General features: G+C 41.4%; 1 protein-coding gene across 5 annotated transcripts in view; it reads left to right on the top strand.

The window, feature by feature from the left end:
• Positions 1-13,465: 13,465 nt before the first annotated feature.
• The window catches only part of LOC119563453, a 76,891-nt gene continuing 67,507 nt past the window's right edge, over positions 13,466-22,849 (top strand). For 3 of the 5 annotated variants that reach the window (XR_005222128.1, XR_005222129.1, XM_037876855.1), the window contains exon 1: positions 13,466-13,987. Coding sequence is in view for 2 of the 5 variants with exons in the window: in XM_037876855.1 (XP_037732783.1) it covers positions 13,947-13,987 (41 nt within the window). In the remaining 3 variants the exon portion in view is untranslated. Of the gene's footprint in view, positions 13,988-17,388; positions 17,510-22,849 lie in introns of those variants that run through there. The other 2 variants (XR_005222130.1, XM_037876856.1) reach the window with 1 other exon arrangement.

Raw genomic sequence — 22,849 nt, 5'->3', positions numbered from 1 at the left:
CTTAATGAGATTACCTGACGGCTGTAAATTTTTGTGGACTTAATATTTGCGTTCGCACCTTTTGGCCTTCCTTCGTCTTTGGTTTTCGGAACTTTACAGTTTCTGCCACGACATTTCAATTAAGTTCGCCCCGAAGGCAGGGGGTATAAAATCCGGAGCTAAATTTGCTCACGTCGCAGCTCCTGAAGGATTTTATGCTCGCCTCTGATTCCCGAATAGGATTGGCCTGGTCCACCGGTCTCCGATGCATATCGCATCTAATCTTGCATCTAATAAGCATTTTCAATCAACTTTTATGCTGCGCTGTAAAACGTAATCGACCTTACCGTCACGCCCCCTCTCCGCCTCGTTTTTTTCCCAGGAGTTCATGCGAGTCCACATACATACGTCGCACAATAACTTAATCCGTAAATTTTATTTTAAAAATCCCTAAAACCGCTCCGGGGGTTTACCCGGAGATGGCTGCGCGATAAATTGAAACCCAACGCCCAGAGTCCGCCCCTTGTTCCATTTTCCATCTCCTGCACGTAAGGGGCTCTCATCCGGGCATACATGGAGTTCATGGAGTTGGTCGGGGTCACCACTCGTACCCACTTATCAGAGGAGAGTGCCCTGCTCCACGTGGATTTCCGTTTCGGCCTATTAGATGGGCGTGCACTTGGAGCAAAATTCATTTGGGCCGTGGAAATTGGTAGAAAGATGGGACCAGTGGGATGAGTCTTGTAAAAAGATATATGGTAACCGAAAGTAAGATAGGAAACTAATAAAATACAACCCTTCCTATAAGTAAATATTTAAAATATCTATGTTCTAAGCCAATTTAATTTTTAAATTTAGATTCTACATTCCAATTTTTTCAATATAATTTTAATTAATTATAAATCAATGTAAATATTTTTGAAAAATTATGTAAATATTGCGGAATATATTGAAAAAGGTTCCACTGTACGTTCTGGCATGGCAATTGAGTTTTTTCCGACTCTCCAATTGCATTCCGGAAGAACCTGAGCAACAATTTAGGCTAACTCAACGAAAAATCTAAAGTGGGCGGAAGTGGCTGGAGGAAATGGGATTGAAGTAAAGGGTATTTTTAAAAATCGAAGACCATTTTGTTGTTTCTTTATATCCCTTTCACCAATTTGATGCGTTCCGTTTGATTATTTGCGTGCGTGATGGGCCCGAAATGCAGAGGAAAACCAAATTTATTCCCAAGCCACCACGAGTGGCTGCTGCTCACCCTCACGTCCTCTCCAGATCCATTTTCCAGCCCCGTGTTTATCCTCTCGAAGTCAGCCACTTGAGTTGGCATCGCGATGCGCTTGGTTGCCCGTAATAACACGCTTTGATAATTTTCATGGCCGCCTACCGCCGTGCCCCAATTCCAATCCCAATCCGAATTCGAGTCCCAGTCCCAGTCCCAACTCCTACTACTCCTTCCCCAACTGCGGATGGGCTTCGTTAAACTTTATTTGAATTTATACCCGCATTGGCTCCAGTTTCGAACCCCAAGCCCTGCCCCTCAGTATTCGGTCTATCAAAATTCAGGACATGCCTGGCCGGTTCGCTTATCCTTTCGCTCGTTGGTGAACGTATCCATTTTGCTTGGTTAATGGACATGAAAATTAAACCGAAAATTCAGCTCCATTTTCATCCATTATCCCGTGCACCTTTGCTCCAAAGGCACTTGGAGAAAAATATGGCCGGGTTTTTAAAATTAAATGTATTCAGGCATCTTGAGTGGCTTAATTTCATTTTTTTATACAACCTTCACCTTGTTGATTCCAAAAATATTTAAAAAAAGGATTATTTTCAAACATCTTACATCTTACATCTTTTGATTTAACATTATACAAAATTATTTAATTTATATTCAAAATCTAAAATAACTTTCAAATTCTTTTATGATTATAAGCCATTTTAAATAGACCTTGGCTTATTATTTTTCGCCGTGCTTTGGTTTTATGCCGTCAAGCTGCCATTTTGGTCCTAGATTTAATGCGAAAATTTAAAGAAGGGCGGGGCCGTTGGCATGGTATATGGGCTATAGAATACCGATACCGGGGCAATAAAATAAATATGCCATTGCCATCCTGGCTGCATAATATTCAGTTCGCCATTCGCAGCTGTGCAGAAATGCAAATTGCAGACCTACGAAGAGAACAGAACAGAACAGAAAGTTAGAAGCGAGCTCACAGTGACAATTACCATATAAACGGATATTTATCGACGCTGCCCGTTGAATGCGACAATTGGCGAGGCCTTCCTTTCCCCTTCCTTTCCCCTTCCTCGGCACATTTATGGCAGCGCTTTGCGATTTTATGGGTTTATAATGCACGTCGCTGATTATCGCGCATGATATGCGAATTAAATTTTTACAATTTGCCAAATGCAAATACACACTCAGCCGCCATTGGCCGTTCCTCCTTTAACCCTCCGCTGTGCGCCGTCCGCTTAACGGCCATCGCTATCCATTTTAATGGGCTAAGCCGGTCCGATCGAACGGAACGAGGACAAACGAATTTCAATAATGATTCAATTTTAATTCGAGCGCAGCTCTCGGCGCTGCGACAGCGGCCTCTTAATGGGAATCGAATGCAATCGGCTAAGCGCTCAATTAGCGGGACATTCGCTTCTATAAGCGGTCTGCCAATCGCTTCTCACATATCAAAGGGTTGCGATAATGGCGAAGTGGGGGCCTTTATTCCATAGAGTGGGGTCGGGGCAGTGCGTGATGGGGTTCCGAAATGCGGGCAGCTGATGTAACGCCCAAGAGCCGGGGATTAGTGACTCGGAATCAGAGTGCCAGCATTGCTTGGATCAAGTGGTGTAATATCTTAACGAGAACGCCCATTAGGAAAATAAAGTAAAGATCTAGAGGGTTTTGTCATCAAGAAAAGAAAGAAAACAATATTAGTCTGAACACCAAGTTGGTACTATTTGGTTCCCTTACTATATTTTAAAAAACTTATTTTGCTCTACAGATACAATCCCAAAAAACAGAATTTCAATTAAATACATAGCAAATTTAGATAAAAGCTGAATAAGGAAGTTATAATACTTATAAATTAACAATTTAAGGTTTTAATTGTAATTTTCTACAATTTCTATAACGTACTTATTAATAAAAGGCATACCAAATGTAGTCCCCTTTAAGTTTGAAACAATTTTATTAAAAACGAAAATGTTACACTAAAAAATCCCATTAAATACATGCTAAATCCCTTTTAAAAAAATTTATTTGCCACACGGGTATAGAAATGCCTCTCGACATTCTCTGAAATTAAAGCTTTCTGCCAATCCCGATTAAATTTGATATACGGCGAAACGTAAATCCCTTCAACACATCAGCAAGTTTGTAGCCAATGACTAGCGTCATCTCGTCTTTCCATTTCCGGTGGCCACCGCAGTTGGCAAGTTTACAACGAACTTTGATGGTCGCTCCGCATCGAATGTAATATTTTCGGAAAACCAAACTCAATATTCAGGGCACAGCGAAAATTTCAATATTTTGCTTTTGTTGTTTTCAATTTACGAACATTGAACATCAGGAAAACGTGTCGCGTTCGCGTGGATTTCATTTATGGCAAACAGAACAGAATGGGGCAGAAAGTTATGATATGCCATCGTCTAGAAGGGGAGTGGGATATCATTTCGCAGGAATGGGGAGAGCTATATGTACGGAATGCACGGGCCCAGAGATTCAAGATATATGTATATATTCAGTCGCAGATACAGATACTGCCGGCCCACACATGTCTCGATGCGAATAAGGAATGGGAATATATGTACATCAATTTTAAATTTCGTTCTTCTCATTTCTTGCCTCCGCTGTAAATCCAAATACATGTGTTCCCATTCCCACTCCCACTACCCAGAAAGTCCCTGAATATCATGATCCCTGCAAATAAGCGAATGGAAAACGAAAAAAACAAGCATACTGAACCAAAAAAAAGAAGCTAAAAACCCAAATGCGAATAAGCAAATCGAAAAGAATAAGCAGCGAATGCGACAGTGAGGAAATATTGTTATTGCTCATGCGACATGCATAAGCAAAGAGCTCCGTCCGAGCACGGGTACGAGTTCAAGTCCCAATGCCCAAGTTCCCAGTTCTTATTTTCCAGTTCCCAGTGCCAAGTGCCAAGTGGCAGACCAACCGGAGCGAGGCAGAAACCCGTATACGTGGTGTCTACAAAGCTGCAACTTGTGCGGCGGTCCCAAAACACTGCTAAGGGGAAACACAGTGGGACAAAACCGACAGATTTGGACTATAACCTATAAATATAAAACTTCTTTGTACCATTTTTAAAAAAATAAAAAAAAATTTGTTTTTGTTCTCCTAACTGTTAGTACGATCAAACAAAAAATATGATTACCTGTTAAAAATTCAAAAAAGTCTTCAGAAAGACGTTACAACCGATTTTAAATCTCTGTTAAAATGATAATAATTTTAACCAAAATTCAAGTTACAAAACATATACCATGTGCTGGAAATGTATTTCTTCATTCAGTTAAGATATTTTAAGCATATTCCTAAAAAGAAAAGATTCTTAGATGCTTAAGGTATATTTTAAAGAAATTAAATTCAATTTAGTTAGAAAATAACGATTATTATAAATATACAGAACAAAACAAAAATATTATTTGGAGCTTAACTTATAACTATAATTTGTTAAACCCACCGTGCAGCTCTGATACGACCCATGGGCACCTGAGGCGGGAAAAACAGAATGGGTGGAGGTGGCAACGAGCACTCGGAGAGTTCGTCACATGCAAACAACGACAAACACATGCAGCGGGGATATAGAGATTTTTTCGAGGGCAGAGGACTCATGGATCAGGGTATCAAAAATGCCCAACTGGGAACCAGGAACCGGGAACCGAGAGCCATGAGCGGGATGGAATCGGAGGTGGTGATGGAAATGGGCGCCCAGTGGCAGCCTTGGTTTGCGTCAGCCCGTGTCATCCTCATCGCCAGCGCGCCATCGTTGACAAATGTTGGAAAAACAAATTTTTATACTTGTTTTCTCGGTGTTTTCCCTCTTTTTCGTTGTTGTTTTTATTCTGCTGTTTTATTTTTCACAGCGCTGCAAAATATGCCACCGTGTGTGCACGACGTGGAGGTGTGGATAGTCTGCCAGAGTGTCCCCCCGCCATTTGCCCAGAGATATTCCGAGATATTAGTCATAAAACGAGCACACAAATATATATATATATATATAAATTCATTTGGGCATGCAGCATACAACCATCCAACCACCTCTCCACGTGTCGCACCACTCCCGGAGTTATGAAGATGGCGGCCAGGTCGTGTCGGGTTTTTATACGAGCGACACTCTCCGCGTCCTCCATCAAATGGGAAACCTAATTTTCTAGGGTAATCCGCCCCAGCAGCCGTACCTACATGCAAACATAAATTATGCAGATCCTGCAAACGTGCTTAGATGACATTTTCCCGGGGCCGAGATGGTGCGTCCATAAAGGTAACACGGGCGCACATACCCTCTGGTTTTTCTGGGGGGGATCGGAACCTGAGGGGGGAATCATTTACGTAATGCTGGCCAGAATACAACCAGCATCAACCGACACCAACTGCATAAAAAGTTTTCCGCGCAAATAGGAAAACGGTCGAAAGGACACGGGCACGGAACACGGAATACGGTTGCCCGAGTCCTTATTCCTTGGCTCGTTTATATGCTGCCCGGCTGCCCACTGGCATGTCCAGCCATTTGGCTTATCCTTGATGAAACTAATCCCAACTTTGCCATTTTTATATGCATGTATTTCTGCGAGTGGCCCACAAAAAAGTTTTTTTGCCCAATCTTTTTACGACTTCATTTGACAGCATCCAACAACCGCCAGTGGAAAAGAAACGAGAGCAGCATGAAAAGTAATAAGTCACCGAGTCACGACAAATGCCACGCCCACCCACCACCGCCCATGCTTAATGCACAAACACACACACATATCCCCGTTTTGTCAACGACATCTAACTCTCTTGCAACCCACAGTTTTTCCCTCTATCTGGTTTTATTTTTCCCATCGATTTGCCAGTGGGCTCAGCACTGTGTAACAAGTTAGGATTGCCTAAAGTAATGCAAGTGCATTCTTTACTCTTCGACGTAATAATGTTTTAAATATGTTGGGCAAGCAGCTCTAGCTGTAAGAAAGCGGAGAAAGCATTTTAAAGCATACCTTTTGGCTTAATTTAAGAAAATTACACATTGGCTAAAATGTCTTGAAATGTGGTTATTATTAAATGCAATATGTTCTTGTTTTTCGGTTTAGGAAAAACGTTGGTCAAGAAAATGCTTTTGCACAATTTTAAGCAACAATTTCTAGCACTTAAGATCTACGTATTTCTATTTTCCATTCGTATTTTAATCGAATATGCCATATTTAATGATGTTACATATAGGAAATGCAGCATTAAAATGTTCTAAAAATGGTTTCTGAATTTGTAACATCCCTTGATGCATTTGTTTCCGAAACCTTGTTGTCCAGTGTGGCTTGGACTCATCGCTGGGTTCGGCAGCTCCTTTGGCTGCAGCTGTAAATGATTTCATTGGGGCCCCACCTTAAACCAGCTAAACTTTTTTATATGTGCTTAGCCAACTGGCGCCTCTGGTCGGTTTCCTGCAACTCATCCTCATCCTTGGCTCCAACCCGATGTGGTGTTCTAGCCACTCCCGAGTTGGCTCCTTGCTGCTGCCGCTGCTGCTGCTGCTGCTGCAATTTCGCGCTGGTTGCATTTCCAGTTTTGTTGCCTCGACGCTTAAAACGCGAACAAGGACTGGCGCAGGAAAACGGGGCTAAAAGGGGGAAATCGGGGCGGAAGGAGGTCCTCGTAAAAGCCACAGATCGCTGACAGCGCTGTTGGAGCCAAGCGAATTTCGCTGCGCGTTATTGGGCAAAGCAATTCTGGCTGCCAAGGAAGCGTGGCGAAATGTTGCCAACGAAAGCGAGCCCTTTGCAATGTTGCACTGTAAAAAAAAAAAACAGACCATTAAAATCACAAACCTCTTGAAGTCCAAAACAAAGTTGGGAGATTAGAAACCCCAAGCGTACCCCCACGGTAAAAACACTTGTCAAGATGTCTCCTTCTCGCCCCATTGCGATTGCTGATTAAATTCCAAGTAAATTTGCTGGAAAACTCTCAACCCCGGAGTTCCCCCAATGGGCCTTGCAATTAAGAGGCCTTTAATTGAGGCCCGGAGCAACTTCAACTGTCCCGATTCGCCCCTGTGTATTTACATATGCGCTCTGCTCGCATCGTAAACTTTCTTATGGGAGTTTCTAGTTTTTGGCTCAGCATCAAGAATCCTGGGAGATGCGAAAAGTTCAAAACTATTTGAATCTCTGTGCCATAAAAGCGGGGGCACCACCGAATGATTGCCCAGCTCTGTCTCCAGTCCCCAGCAATTAATTTCCCTCCGTCAAGTCGAAGACATCTCCTTCGGAATCCGTAGACTCCTGGCCATGACAGCTGGCCCTCCTCGTTCCGATTGAATGTGTTTTGGCATCCAGCCTATTCCGCTTTCTAATTGAACTGTCACCTCCTGCTCCCACCCATTTTTCCCACTTTTTTTTAGCCCTGCCATAAAAGTCCAGACCCACGCCCCTGGCGCAAACAAAGTTTCCTTTCATTTCTCGGGCAGTAAATAAATTGAAACGAATTCAATTGGCAGCGCAATGTATACAGGCATCGAAGGCAAACAAATAAACATGCTGGAACTGAAATCGACATGATGTTGACAAACGAAAGATAAACAAATTCAAGAGTCAGTCCCCCGCTCCATTAAACTTCTTCAGTTATGAATGTCAGTCATTGGCGCCCCAGACTTATATATATGTTGTACGGACAGAACGGACAGAACGGGCAGTACGTTGTCCATCAACATCGACTCCCTTTTGGGGCAATAAGCTGTTTGTTTTAACGGCGCTCCACGTTGTTTTTCGGGCCGGCCTCTCTACCGGCGGACATAAACAAAAATAATGGCAGTGGATTCCCCACAACGGACAAGCCGAACGGACAGAAAGAAAAACACCATAACGTCATAGCCGACAACTACGACTTCATAAATTCGCCTGGCGTATTTATTTATAATAATTTATTTCAATAACAACGCCAGCCATTCATCTCCCTCCTTTTTTCCATTCCCATTGCCATCCATCTTTTTCCGGACTCGTTTTCCCGTGACTTCATCTTGTGTCTGGGTTATTTGTATGGGCCCGCCTTGTGTTGGAGTCGTTAAGGGGCGGAGGACCGAATGCATAAGTATTCGAATATCAATTTATGCATCTCGAGAATCGGGGAGCAGGCATATTTTTACAGTTTTACAGGCGGAATGCTCTTTGGGGGGAAAGTGTTTTTCGAGGGCAAACGAAAACCAAGCTGGGGAATTGATTTTAAAGCGCTTAGTCTGCCCAAGAAGTGTGAATAGAAATAGCGGTTTTAAAAACAGTCGTTTCCACCTGCTATCCCTTTGTTCGATCTTTGTCGCTTATGTTCATGTTTATTTAATGGCAACCCAAAATGTCATCTTCAATTATCAACCTGATTATGAACATTAGTTTAGTATTTATTGTGTTCACTTAAGCTGAGGGAAAAGTTTCTATAAATTTACATTTTTGTGCATTCAGAATAAATATGCGGGGAGAAATCACAAAGGTTTGGTTTATCAAAGAAATCAAGGTTGCTTGTTTATGACTAAGAAAAGTTTAAACAGATTCTAAAAGGATTTAATATTAGTTTCAAGACATCGTATACAAGATGACTAAGTTCCATTTGAGTGCCGAATGCACTTAATTCTTTTTAGAAAAAAACCTTTATTTTCTTTTCCTTATAGAAGCTTTACGGCTCCAACTACAGGTAATTCCAGGGCTTCTTACGTTTTTGTAACATGAAATGGAAATTCGCGCTGTGAAAGGAGGTCTGCTCCCCACCCTTTCTGGCCCGGCTCGACCTTCCATCGTGTTTTTGTGCAAGTAATTTACAGAATAGAATTCTTGATTAAATTGGAGTACATTTCGTGTTTCGCCCCCTTCGGCTTACCGGCGACCATCTTTTCATTTACCTGGATGGGTCGGGGGGTGGGGTTTTGGCTGAATGGCAGGGAGTGAGCTGTTAAGGTGGGTGGACCCCACACCGCCCCCTGAGCACTGCGCATATAAAATGGAGCCGACGTCAGAGCCGTTTGAAGAATATTTGCTGCATATTCAAGGCACCGAATGCCCTTTGCCGCCCCCTCATCTGCCCTTTGGCAGCCCCACCCCCTGCTCTCCGCCCTTTTTCCCAACCTTTTTTCCCTACCTGAGTTTGCTGAAACATGCGAAACTTATTTTGCAAGTTTTATGTCGACGTCGTCGAGCAGCAGCTTTTATTTTTTCTCCTTTCTTTTCTTGTTTTCTCCTTTTACATTTTTTGCCCTTTTTCAGTTTTTCACATTTGGCCCTCTGGCTTAAATTACAAATACACTGAAGAAAATAGAGTATACAGATATTCCTTACAAACTGCTTGTATAAAAAGCAAATTAAAGATTTTAATATAACTTGTAGATCTAATAAAATGGTTGTGCTTAGTTATGTTACGTTTATTTCATGGATATTTGCATGAAGAATAATTTATTTATTTATTTATTTAACAAATTAAGCTTATCATAAGATGTTAAACTTAATACTATATTACCGAGCCCTGGCTGCGGAGGCCTTCGACAATTATTGAATAAAAAAATTCTGTAATTTCTCTTCCAAAATATTTTTGCAAGGGATTTTACCATATTAATTTACCTTCGTTCAGTGTAGCGCATGCATAAAATTGTTGGCGAAAAAACTTAGAAACCCAGCGCGATTCAGGCGAGCAAGCAGGATTCAAGGGACTCCATGCCACACCCACCGCAGGCACATCCTCATCCTCATCCGCAACCATCCACGCCCCCGGCTCGAATTGCATGGCAAGATGCCATCGCCATTTGGCTGGCTGAATCGCTGGCAGACGATGGCAACGGCCATGCCGATGAAGATGGAGATGGCGATGGCGTTGGCGATGGGAACCCAAGCATAAAATAGAATTTCTAACCAGCGAGCAGCGACTTAAAGCATTCCCATTTCATGGATTAAATGAGTTCGAGTCGGGAGCGAGGGAGGGAGAACGGGTTTATCTCGGGTCCCAGCCTCGCATAACTCAAGGCCCGTTATGGGGCCCGGCGAAAGAATCCAAAAACATATTCCATACGATACGATGGAGGATAAGAGTCCGACACACCGAGAATAAATATACAAATATCAAACAAGGGGCAAAGAAAAAAAAATTAAAGACCAAATACTTTTTCAACAATATAATGTTTATAAGAACAGGAGTTCTGCATCACCTTATAAAATTATTTCAATACCAATATCCAAAGTAAAAAAAATTATTTTTTCAATGACTATACCATAATCTGGCTATTCCTATACTATAATTATGCAAACATATTTTAAAATACTGTTATATTTGTGAAGTCCTTGAGGTGTTTCCAAAACGAATAGCGGTTGTAGAGATTTTTTCTAAGTGAACAACAAGATAAAAAGTGGCCTTAAAAGGCCTCAAGAACGGCAACGATAATGTGTAGGAGCACAGGAGTACGGATAGTTTTTAGCTGTTACAATAACCCGAACGAGTTGCGCGCACCAAATACGCAGCGGGATAAACGACCTCGAGGGGCAACCACTGCAACTGCGGCACAAAGGCGTTTGTTATGGTCATTAATGCTTTTATTGGCCCAGAACGGACCGAGGGAATCCTGTCGCTCCAGTTAAGGCCGTGAAATATGAAATTTGAATCGTGAATCCCGAAATCCGAAAACCGAAAACCGAAGGTCAGCCGGCAGCAATAAATTTGATCGAACTGCTCTCGTTTTCATCTGAAATCTGTTCCAGGGTCATGTTGGGTTGACCTCTTTTTTTACGGCCTATCGCTGTTATGTGAGGACATTATGAAATCCCTGGGAATCCGCCGTAGATCGAAAGAGTTCGAGGCCCAGCTGGAAATCAGGTTGCCAAGAGCCCGCAGAGCTCTCGCTCCACATAAAGTGATGCGATTAATGCAGAACATGCCCGAACTCTGAACTCATCATCATAAAATCGGGGCAACGACAACTACACACGCCTCGGTGGGCGGTGGGCGCTGGAAGGTGGGCGGGGCTGGTCCCGAGCCAAATTAGTGCGATTCCAGATGAGACCCGGCATAACCCCATACCATCCACATCCACACCATCTATTCACTGGGCTCCGATAATAGCAATGAAGTAGAAAATCCCGAAAAGCTCTGAAGCGCATAATGATGAGGAGATGGGAATGGGAAATGGAGAAGCGTGGATGGGGGTTCCGATAGATGGGGCCGCATATCAATGCGAGGGAGGATGGGCCCAGAATAATGCCCGGCATCTGAAATGCCAACGAAACGGAAAACTAATTCCGCCGTTTGTGACTTAAATGGCAAGGCCGAAAACAAAAGCGAGTTGGGGTGGGGAGTTATAAGCACTCGATACAGTGGGTTGGTTGTGGGGGAAACTTAATTAGCTTAAAAACATTTCGAAGCTGCTCCTAAGAGACTTGATTTTGAGCAGAGACGATTCTTCTGCAGCTGAGGCCATTAGCTGTTTTCCTTATAAATTAATTTAAATACTTGTGCAGCGGCTATTAATGAAACAGAAGTGATTCGATTTAAAAGCTAACAGTCACAGTATTTGTTCATTCATTATTCACACATTAAAGTTTGGTTTGCTGGTAAAATGTGTGCATTTGTGCTGGATTTCTTATACAAAATATAACTAGTTAAAGGCCCCATTCAACCAAGCAGAAGCACTAGCATCCACTTAAATATTTATGGGCTTATCAATTTATTTATTTTATCTCCTTAATAAATAGTAAAGTGTGCATAACGCTTAGTTCAAATGCGATAATAAAATTAAAATCTAAAAAAAAATATTTTTTGCATGAAACAATTTGAAAATACCCAATATTCTATAATGCTTTTATACTTACTTATATAAAATCTAAAATTAATGCAACTACCATCAGTCGAAGTGGCTTACATTGTAAATTATTTATTATTTATAATTTATAGTTAGGAAAGTATATAATTCCAAATATAGTTAATTCCTTGATGATGTGTTTCCCACCACTGTACCCTACTTTTCCGTTGTTATTTTACCAACCAAAGACACGTTTCTCGTGCTGAGACTTTGTTGCCGGGATAAACGATTTCCAATAAAAGTACGGCTTTGCTAGTGCCCCGGAAATTCGGTTTTCGGCAGGCCCAGGAATCCCTGCAATCTCGATCCCAATTTCAGCTCCAGGTCCAACTTTGATGCTATCGCGTTCGATTGGTGATGGGTGGACTAGGGAATATACTTGTGCCCGTGGTGGAGGTCGAGGTGGCGCACGATGGGGCATTAAATTGTATTAAAATGCGCAACGCACACACACACCCACTCCCTCCCCCTGGGGGCCGCCCCACGCCCCCAAAATTGTTCCCTGAACGCCCCGACTAAAAGACGGCATTTATTTTTAGTCGCCGCCGGTGAGCGTGGCCAAAAGTCTAGGAAACTTGGGCCACAGACGTGGGGCATTGATGTCGGATTCCTGAACAAATGGTATTTTATTTATTTTTATTGGCAAATGTCAACGAGGCGTCGCTGCCTTTGTTCGTCGGCGATGGAAATCAAATTGGACACTTTTAATTCTGGCAAGGGTCCTTGTCTCGGTTTATTGCCTGCCCCAAGAAATAGTTTCGCTAATGTATTTTGCTCTCTCCAATAAAACTAAACGCTGATTCATTTCAAATTGCTTTTAATACAAGTTTAAAGTTTAAATTGTAAAATGCGCTGGGGGCGGTACTGATTGTTGTTTCTCGGATGGTCTTAGATCATCTAATAAGCCAGAGAGAAACCGCAAAAACAAATAGAAAAAAATGATTTTCAAATAATCCTTTAAAGGGAAGCTAATATCTTGAATAAGCTCCCAATTAATTAGAAAAATAATTGTGACTTACAGATATTTTTATAATACTATACAAGATTTGGGTTCATCGATGTCATTTGTATTTGACAATATCATGGACTTTATATTAATACGTTGTTTTTCAATATTTCAATTGAAAAAAATAGCCAGATCATTTTGAAATACTTTTTTAATTTCATGCTCTTTGTATAGGGTTCTTTTAATAAGTCTTGTTAATAAGTTAAGATAATGAAAACTATTTTGGTTCTGTCTAAACTGTTAAAAGCGAAGATGTGGATCCAAATGTACTTTTCGAAGTTTTTATTAGCGGTACAGTCTGTAATAAAATATACCTTTTTGATTTATATTTAGGATAAAAAGTTTTTTAAAAAGTTGTCATAAAAAAAAGGTGCAAAATAATATGATACGATAAATATGATATTTTAATTAAATGTATTTTGTGATATTTTTTCTTTCAGCTCCCAAACAAAATGCCGTCGGCTGGATCGAAAATGTCGGCCATGCGAATTCGCTGCGAAGAAGAAGTGGATTTAGTGGAGAGACATGATGGCCGGGCCAAAGAAAAAAAGAAGAGGAGAAAAGAGCGGAATGCCGTTGGAATGCGGGAGAATCGGGCTGCGACGGTGACGCCGGCAGCGCTGCCTCCGCATTTCAATGGTTGCCTAGCGACAGCGGCAGCGGCAGCCATCATGGATGTGAAAGAGAGCGTGCTCGCCGCCCGCTCTCCCTCTCTCGCTCGTGCCAACGGCCATTCGGCATTCATATTCCAGGGCGGCCATGCTGCTCTGCTCGCCACTCACCTGCGACGTCGGCAGTTGTGAAGTTCTTGCGACGTGAGCGACCGAATTTCGGGGCACCCGAAAAACCAGAGGCTCAGAAGACAGGATTGCGAGCGAGAGGGGGCCGGAGAGTTTTGCGCCTGCGTCGTCACCCCAAAAAAAAGGAAAATGCTAAAACAAACGCCGAGAATCGAAGGAAGTTGCCCAGGGTAAGTAACGGTTGTTAGGGGTGGCTTAGAGCGAGAGGGGTATATAATATACTGAGCAAGGATGCGCAGAAATGCCGAGGCTTAGACAATACACAAACCAAAAGGTGAAGGTCGCCACTAAGTTTAGAAACTAGTTGGAAAGTAATATTCAAAAACCAGTTGGAGTTTATCAGTTTTAAAAATGTATTTTTATTTATTTATTCAAAATAACGAAAAATTTCAAAAATTTTATTGTGTAAGCTGCCTTTATCAGTTTTCATAGTTTTTTAAAACCCCAACTGAATTCCAAAACATTCAAATTCAGCCGCTCTCTTGCTTACCAATACACTCACACACTCGCTCTCTTCCAATTGGATTTTTTCTTGGTATGGGTGCCACTCTCTTACCTGAGCTCTCTTAAAGTGCATATGTATTGGTGAGCTAACGCTCTTAACCAATGCTCTTAGCTTCTCTTCTTTTACAGCTGCACCTGTTCACGTAGCGCTCTTTGGCGCTCACATCTCCGCTCTTTTTGTTTTTCTTTTTGGCGCGTTGCTTTTTGGGATCCAATGTTTTTGTTTGCTCTTCTTTCCCCTTTCTCCGCACTCTCTCTCTCTCTTCGCCCACAGTGACAGCTGCCATTTGCTTATTGGACGCTGCACTTCCCGCGCTCTTCCTTTTCCCGCACCACACAGCTTGAAATCTTGTTAGAATTTAATAGAATCTCAAAAGTCCTGCGCAAGTTTCGCTGCTTCTGCTTTGGGGAAATGCAATTTCCTTTTTTTACGATTTCCGCTGCTCTGCCAGCTTTTCCCACTCGCCCTGCTTATTTTTCTCGCCTTTTTTTGGGCTTGCATTCATTTTTTGAGGGGGGTCGCACGGGAGGCGGAATATAATAAGTTTTTCGCTCGCTTGGCAACAAAGTTGAATGCATTGTGGGTGGCAAATACCAAACAAAGGCAGAGCTCTGCTTTTTGCTGATAAGAATGATTGAGGCAATCGCACAACAACAATGTTGGACAAAGTCTTCTCGTTGAACAAAGTCTTTTCCCTCCCAATTGGAGGTTCGTGTCTTGGCTGCAATAGGAGTTCCTCCAAGATCAGTATAATCAAAGATCATTTATTATAATTGAAATTATTATGAAAAAAGTACAGGGACAAGGGCGAGTGTAAGAAGCATCCAATCGAGGGCAGCATTTCGTGATAAGGTGCGGTTAATTATCATTTCCATTCCCGATTGCCGCTCCATTCGTCACAGTTTCGCGCCTTCACCCACATAAACAAATCAATCGGTTCGGAAAATACACCCATAGCCACACTCGCATGTGGAACCGTTTAAATATATCGCATTGTTTGTTATTGAAACAATGCGCCTACACATTCAAGTCGAACACAAACATTTATTTTTCGCCTTTTTCTTTTTGTTTTTATTTTGTTTACTTCGCACATTTGAATAGAGCGAACAGCGAGTGGAGAGGTCAAATTATGCATGACCTTCACGGAATGGAGATATTACTTTTTTGTTAATTTAATCATTGGGAAATTAGGAAATATATGGAAATATATATGGAAATTATTACAGATACATAACAAATATTTAAAAAAAGACACTTTTTATCCATAGCCTTTGGCAATGAAAAAAGATTAAGTATGAAATTTTTACATTAAGATAAGAATAAACATTAAAGTAAAGTATTATCAATTATAATATATTAAAATCACTTCTAAATTACTTAAACTGCTTAAATATTAATACGAATTTTGTACGATTTGATAACTTTTAAGGCGCTGTTTAATTTTTATGGGTGTTATTACCCCGGGATAATCAGTGATTACGATAACTGGTTTCATTATAACCCTGAGTAAACATATGGGGGATTCGTTATCCAAAAATCCTGCTGTGGAAAATTAAGTAGGTGCAAAAGACGATGAATAAACAGGGGACAGTAAAAACTTAAGACCGAAATCAATCTGTAAATTGGCGCAAATAACTCGGGCGGGGACATAAATCAGGGGCATTACGGGAACGGACGGCGGAGATGAAGCCACTTGACGGGATTCCCGGATTGACGGCGAATTCTTGGGAGGACGAAGCTGAGGACGAGCAGCGGACGTCATAATCGTTTCAGTGACAAAGCATAAAATTTGAGTTTTACGATTTAACTGGGCCATAAAGCAACCAATTAGTGTCAGTGGCAAAGACACGGCTCGCCCGCAGGGGCGGTGTATCGGCTGGGGGCGTGGCAGCAGTGCGTGCGGATTGAATACTTGCCTACGGTTATGAGTGTGAAATGCGTTTAATTGCTTTATGATAATTCTGACAGCTCATTAAAAAAGTCCACAAAAGCACAAGAAGCTTTACCGTTCTTCAACGGCTTCTGTATTTCGTTATTTACGAACGTGGAGGTATACATTGCGTTTTCCGTTCAAGTGACTTTTTAAGGAGCTGCCTAAAATACGACTTCCCACTGCCTGAAAAGCTGGAATCTGAATCTTAACCGGGCCCACGGTAGGGAGTCATAAAAGTGACGACAATTTCGTTTTATTTTTTATGACAAAGCGTCGCCTGCGGTCTCCCCTCCTCCGCTTTTTCCACTTTTCCTCTGCCCAGGTGTGTCGTCCTCCGATTCGCATGTGTGTGTTGGCTGGTTGTGCAGGTGAATAATTTTCATTGCCGTAAATCACTGTGTCAATTGTGGTTGTAATGGCCGTCCAATGGATGTACACGAAAATGGAGACATCGACGAGGATTTATGGCCAGAAAGGGGGGAGAGAGAAGGGGATTTAGAATTATAAGCATGTGGATTTAATAAAGTACTTAAGGAATGGCACACTTGAAATGGTTAATCAACTCCCTTCATATTTGTAATTGTACGTGTATTTAGCTAATATTTATAGAAAGGAGTTAGAACTAAATATGCCCTAAAATTGTATTTATACATTTTAAGAATACTGATTCACTAAGAAATATTTGGCTCCTTGTTGCTTCCTAAAAATAATATGCATAAATAGTAATTTTGTATGACAAAACTGGGAACTTTTGTAAAGTAATAACAGTTAGATTTATTACATAGAGTATATATTTTTTATAAATTACAAATAACGGTCTCAGGCTGTTCAGTTCCATTCGCAAGCAATTAACTTCGAATTCCCACAGACCAGAAACATTTCTTATCGCAATTAAGAGCACTCTATGGCCAATGCATTTGCGCCTAGCGGCAATCGATGGGGCCAAGTCGATTTCCCTGCCCAAAACAAATTGCCTGGCAATTATGATTTATGGCCCCTGATTGATCGAGGCCGAATCAAATTCAGCCTGGCCAATTGATTGCCCGCTGGCCGGGCCAAAAGCCAGCAGCCCAGTTCCATCGAGCCGAGGTATTGTTTATTTGAAAGTCAATCTCCAGTCGAAGTGCGCGGTGCTGGCTTTCAACTCCCCGATGTCTTGAAGTCTCGGGAACCAGCTCCTTGAACAAATAAAATGGCCAGCAGGCAGGAAATTTGAAAGCAAACAAGAGGCCACAGCATGGCGAACGCCCCAAGGTGAGTGAGTAAACAAAAATGAAGAATGTTCGCTGATTGACATTATCCGGTGCACATGCGATGCCGGGAATGGTAATTGGTAGATTGGTAATCGGGAATGGGAATGCATTTCCATGCCAGACCCATACCCATACCCATGGCATACCCACAGCTCTGGGCCCAATCCCATTTAGCATTTCCGCCGCGGCCATATTTCAATCGAGCTGTCTTCGAGCTTCTGCGCCGGGAATATCTGATTAACATTGGTATGGTTTGGTATATCCCGCGGCGAGAGATACTGGGTTTATTAAGCCATAAATTAAGCAAGAATGCTTCTGTAGTTCCTTGATGGATTGCCACTGCAATCATGGTGTCATTTTTGAGCTCTGGCTAAAATAAACTAAACTATTCGTGCTGCCCCAGCAATTTTTCATTCCGACTAAAATGACAGGAGCGGAGGAAAAATTATTTAATTTACCTAAAAGCTTTGGCAGCTGCTCTCGTTTCCCCATTTGCCGCTGTTTTTTCCATTTTTTCGGTGCATTCCTTGCTCCATTCTTTTTTTGACAAAATGAAATATTTAAACGTTGAGGAAAAAACGGAAAATCGAGGCTAGGAAACTTGAAATATACATATGTGTGTATCAGTGCCTGTGTCCGCGTGTGTATCTCGGAAATGTCTAAAAGCGTTTCAACTTTAGTTTTCGTTTCTGGTTCTGGCATTCTGCCTGCAGCTCTTTGTTGTTTGCCCCTCTATTTTATATTCTTTGATTTTGTTGAGTTTTTCCATTTCCATTGCCATTACTTCGCATCGAGAGGGGGTACACTTTGAAGAAAATAAATTTTAGTAAATTAGTTAGTTTAGTTATCACTTATCACACTTATAAAAATGTACAAAGACTACCAGGCACTTTTCTAAAATAAGTTATCTTAAAATCTTTTAAACGTTTTTTACATCATCTTTATCACTATATTTTGACAACCGAAAATAAATTTATATTTTTCAAATATTTAAAATTTGAAAGTTATCTTTTTTTGAGAGACCTGTATTTTTGTAACATACTAAAGAAATATAACATAAATTATAAAAACTTTCTGTCTGTGTAGATATCATCATCATTGGTCGACCATTGTGTTTTCTTTTTTGTTTTTCTTATTTTCCTTCTGCCAATTTTTTTTCATTTCTCGACAGCCCCCTCGTATCCCCCGGATACACCTTCTCACTCATTCTCAACTCGTATTCGTACTCGTCTCTTTCGCATTTTCGTTTCGCATCATAATTTTCCGTTCGACGCCAACAAAAGGGAAACGACATTGAAAATCACGTTCCTCGGAAGTGGAGAAAGGAACTGCGAATTCCTTGGGATGGGCTCCAGTCCCCACAGCTCGCTTTTGGCCAACTCAACCGGCTGGAACGCCCACATAGTTCGTGTTTCGTATTTAGTTGGTAGCCAACCTCCTCCGTAGATATATATAAATTGGTCTCCAAGGCCCCACTTTAACCGGGGACTTTTCAAATGTGCTGTAAGCAAAGCACGCGCCGACAAACGGGGGGGTTCGAGGGGGGAAAGGCTAACTTCAGATTTCCGTTACGTGTTCTTGGCCATTTACCAAGCAGCCAGGCTCACCGATTCCATTTATCGGCCATTAATTTAATGCACCAACTAATGCTGATCTACCCAACGTAAATCGGTTTAGTTTACGGCAAAGAACCTCTTCGTTTTATTTAACTAACTTTACAATCGGACCGCCGTTACTCTACCAGTATAAAATAATATCATCTTTAAAAAGCAATTTACCATCATTATGATATCTCAATCCATCTTAAAAAAGATTACTTTGTTGACTATCACTATTATATTCCTAAAAACACACTCACATATACAGCCTTATCAGTGTCTATTAAAACAATAAAATATAGGCAAATAAAGCTGTCATATAATAAAAACAGATCAGATTACCAAATTGAATTGTACGACGTCGTTATATTTCAACAAATTGAATCGTATGAAAGATGAAAAAGAACAACAATTGTATGTAGACACATGAAAAACAATAGGCGGCCTCAACAGAAAATTTTAACACTTGATTTGCCATTAAAATATCGGATGGTCATAAAATAATTATTTATTGTAACAGATTGCTTAATAATATAGAGTCAACATGTATTTCTCTTTTTTTGTGTTCAACACAACACAACCATATCATCTCTCCATTCGAGAAAAACAATGAGTATAAACAATGCCAAACAATAAATCACTAATCAATAATCTGAATACCCATGCTGAACGCACCCAATAATTGAGGCGATAAGAAAAATATATATTTTTCTCTCGTAGCAAACAAAATATTTTGCTCTCGCATTGGAACCATCGACTTTATTAAGTTTTGAAAGTATTTGCATTTGTTTAATCTAGCTGAGAAGCGGGCAAAAGCTCAGCGGAGGGAAAATTATGACGGGCTGATTGGCTGAGTGACAGACGAAAGGACGACGCCTGATGAAAGTTGGAGTTTCTCTGAGCTGCTGCTTATCTGGAGTATAAAAGCAAGTGATCCAGCAACCGGGGAATCCACAAGCTGCACTTCGACCTCCTCAGTCCACCGAGTTTGGCTAAAGAAATGTTGTCTTTGCCATAACCCGGAGATGATGAAGTCGACGACTGGGTCGTCATGATGTGATATGGCCACCGCGTTGCATTCAACTCCTTGCGAGCAGCCAAAGATACACACGCTCAGATACAGATACTCGCGGGCAGATAGACATACGTATGTATATTCAGAGGCCACATGTGCATCGCACTTCCCATTGCCATATGGTGTGGATTCTAGGGAGAACTTTCGGTGTGGCGTCATGTGCCAGAATTTTCCTTGGCGATGGAGAAGCGAGCGATTTCCCAGGGGTCGTGGCAGCGCGAAAACCCGCACATGCGCACAGTGGGCCATTTACAGTGGGCAAATGGGTGGTTGGAATGTGGACGTGCTGCCGGTTGAGTGGGGCAAATTAAACTGGTTTTGGGCCCAGGCCACACGCGATGCCTGATAAAGGCTGAATTTGCAATCCACTCAAAAAAGGCTGTTTGGCAATATGCTAAATTACCACTAGGAAAGTCAGGGAACTTGTTATATTTTTCCAAATGTGTCCTTCGAACGGGGAAAAATGAACGGGGATGATAAGAAGACTCCTTTAAGCTATTATTTAAGTATTTAAATAATAATTGTTATGCCTTCAATAAATATTCTAGGATGGTTCCCAAAATATATCAACGATTTTTGGAATACAAAAAATAATTTTAGTAATTTAGTAAAATTGTTCATCCTTTCTCTCTGTGTAAATGATATGTGATAATGATAAGATCACATTTTAAATTTAGTTCTTTGATCCCCTCTCTTAAAATGCCATAACCCAAGAATAGAAACTTGAACAATTTGAACTAAAACATAAATTGCAAATAAAAATGGCTACCCATATAACATAGATGCACTTCGGCTACTGTAGAACTCACTTCACTTAAGGAAATTAGTTTAACGAGTAGTTAAACCGTCGGCATTTTAAATTAATAAAGAAACTAATGGTCAGGTGTGTATGTCACTGCTGCGTGCAAGAAAGTTACTCGTTATTCCGGTAATAACGCGAATAAAATATTTAAACTTACTGCCGAAACCCGTTCTTTCCCTCCATCCCGACGATAGGGAATTATTTAGCCAAAGCCGAGCCGCTTACCGTAAATTGCAATTTATGCCCAGCGGCAGGCCAAGTTGCATCAGTTAACCAGTTTGACGACTCTGGGAGAGGTTGTCCCAAAACGAAACGGAGGCTCCATTTCGACTCGAATGAAGTAATCACAATTGATAATTGTTCGATCGTATCGCCGCATCTGCATCTGTTATTTTTGGGTTCGTTGATCCATGCGAATGGCCGCCATGCGCCGCCATCAAGTGTCCGGGATTCGCATTTGGTTTCCATAACTTTTACGACCCTGGACACTCCCATCCACTCCCGAGATGGTCAACTGGGGAACTATTATAATGCAGCGCATCGCAAGACGGCGCGGAATCAATTGTCATAACAGACAGTCCAGTCTCCGTTTAGAGAGTACAGAGGCAGCTGAGGCAGATTGCTTTACGAGGGCAAATATTTGTGCTGCCTGTCGGCATGTGGCATCGAGTACACATATCCATAGATACAGATACGAATCACAGACCCATATGCCCAACCCGTTCGGTGTTTGTAGCTGGAACAGCAAAAAATAGAGAACGCTGAAAATTGCAATTTATATGGCTGCCATAAACAGGGGCTGCAGCACTTTCACTTTTCCCGGAACATTAGGGACGCTTCATATTTTGACCAAAAAATGTGTCTCTGTTTTTTTTTGGTAATTGCATTCAGAGCGTAGCACTCGCAGGTCCCAGGAGGTACCTTTGAGCTCCGGGGTCGTAAAACCCCTTCCCAATGTCGCGACTTCGACCGCTGGGTTCTCAGCCGGAGATCGCCTCCGACGTTCCATTTCCGCAGCAGGCGGCAAGATATTAGGATGTCTCAGATTTTTCACAAGGATAAGGAAAATATCTCAGAGTTTTTTAATTTTATGATTTTATAAGCTTCAGGTTAACTTAAAGTATTTTAATATATTTAGATACTTTTCATAGACTTTCAATTTTTATGATGAGAAAATATGTATGAAATATTTTAAGCTGTTAAATATTTTTAATATTTATATTTATTTAAAGAAGCTCAACGACATATTTATAGCCACTGTTTTAATTTACCTTGTCGCACAGTAAAACCTTTGATAGTCTAAGTGGCTGTTCAGTGTCATTTTGGAGTTTATACCCATTAGGTACATGACCTGATTGAAACTGTTGTTCCTCCATGTTCGGGTTCCTCCCTGGCATTTCAGATGACACCTCCCCTTAAAAGTTCTCCACTTTCTCCCGAGCTACTTCTCCGAAGATTTGTTCCATCGTGACCCTTGTTACGATAACAACGAGCCTACATAAATAAAACGAAACACGAGTAAATTCAACAAATCAACACGCCGAGGGCGGGGAAATACATATATACACTATGAAACATTTTTCTTCTTTCCATTTGCCGCGTGCAGCTAATCTTGGGAAAACGAAAAATATTAATGAGCCAAAGTTTCTCTTTTATGGAAGTTCGATACTGACAGACACTCGCTGGCGAGAAAAACTAGAGGAAAACTCCATCACTCTGTCCTGGACATGTTTGTCATTTACAAGTTGCGCGGCCAATTACTTTGAGGACTCCACTCTCCAAGAAAAATGGCTACGTCTCCGGCGGCTCATTATGAAAATGAAAGCAGGGAGCCATGTATTCCGCCACAATTTATGCACACGAGCA

This window comes from Drosophila subpulchrella, chromosome 3R (genome assembly GCF_014743375.2).
Source record: "Drosophila subpulchrella strain 33 F10 #4 breed RU33 chromosome 3R, RU_Dsub_v1.1 Primary Assembly, whole genome shotgun sequence".
Lineage (NCBI taxonomy): Eukaryota > Metazoa > Arthropoda > Insecta > Diptera > Drosophilidae > Drosophila > Drosophila subpulchrella.
This window is presented reverse-complemented; position numbering and strand designations above follow the sequence as displayed.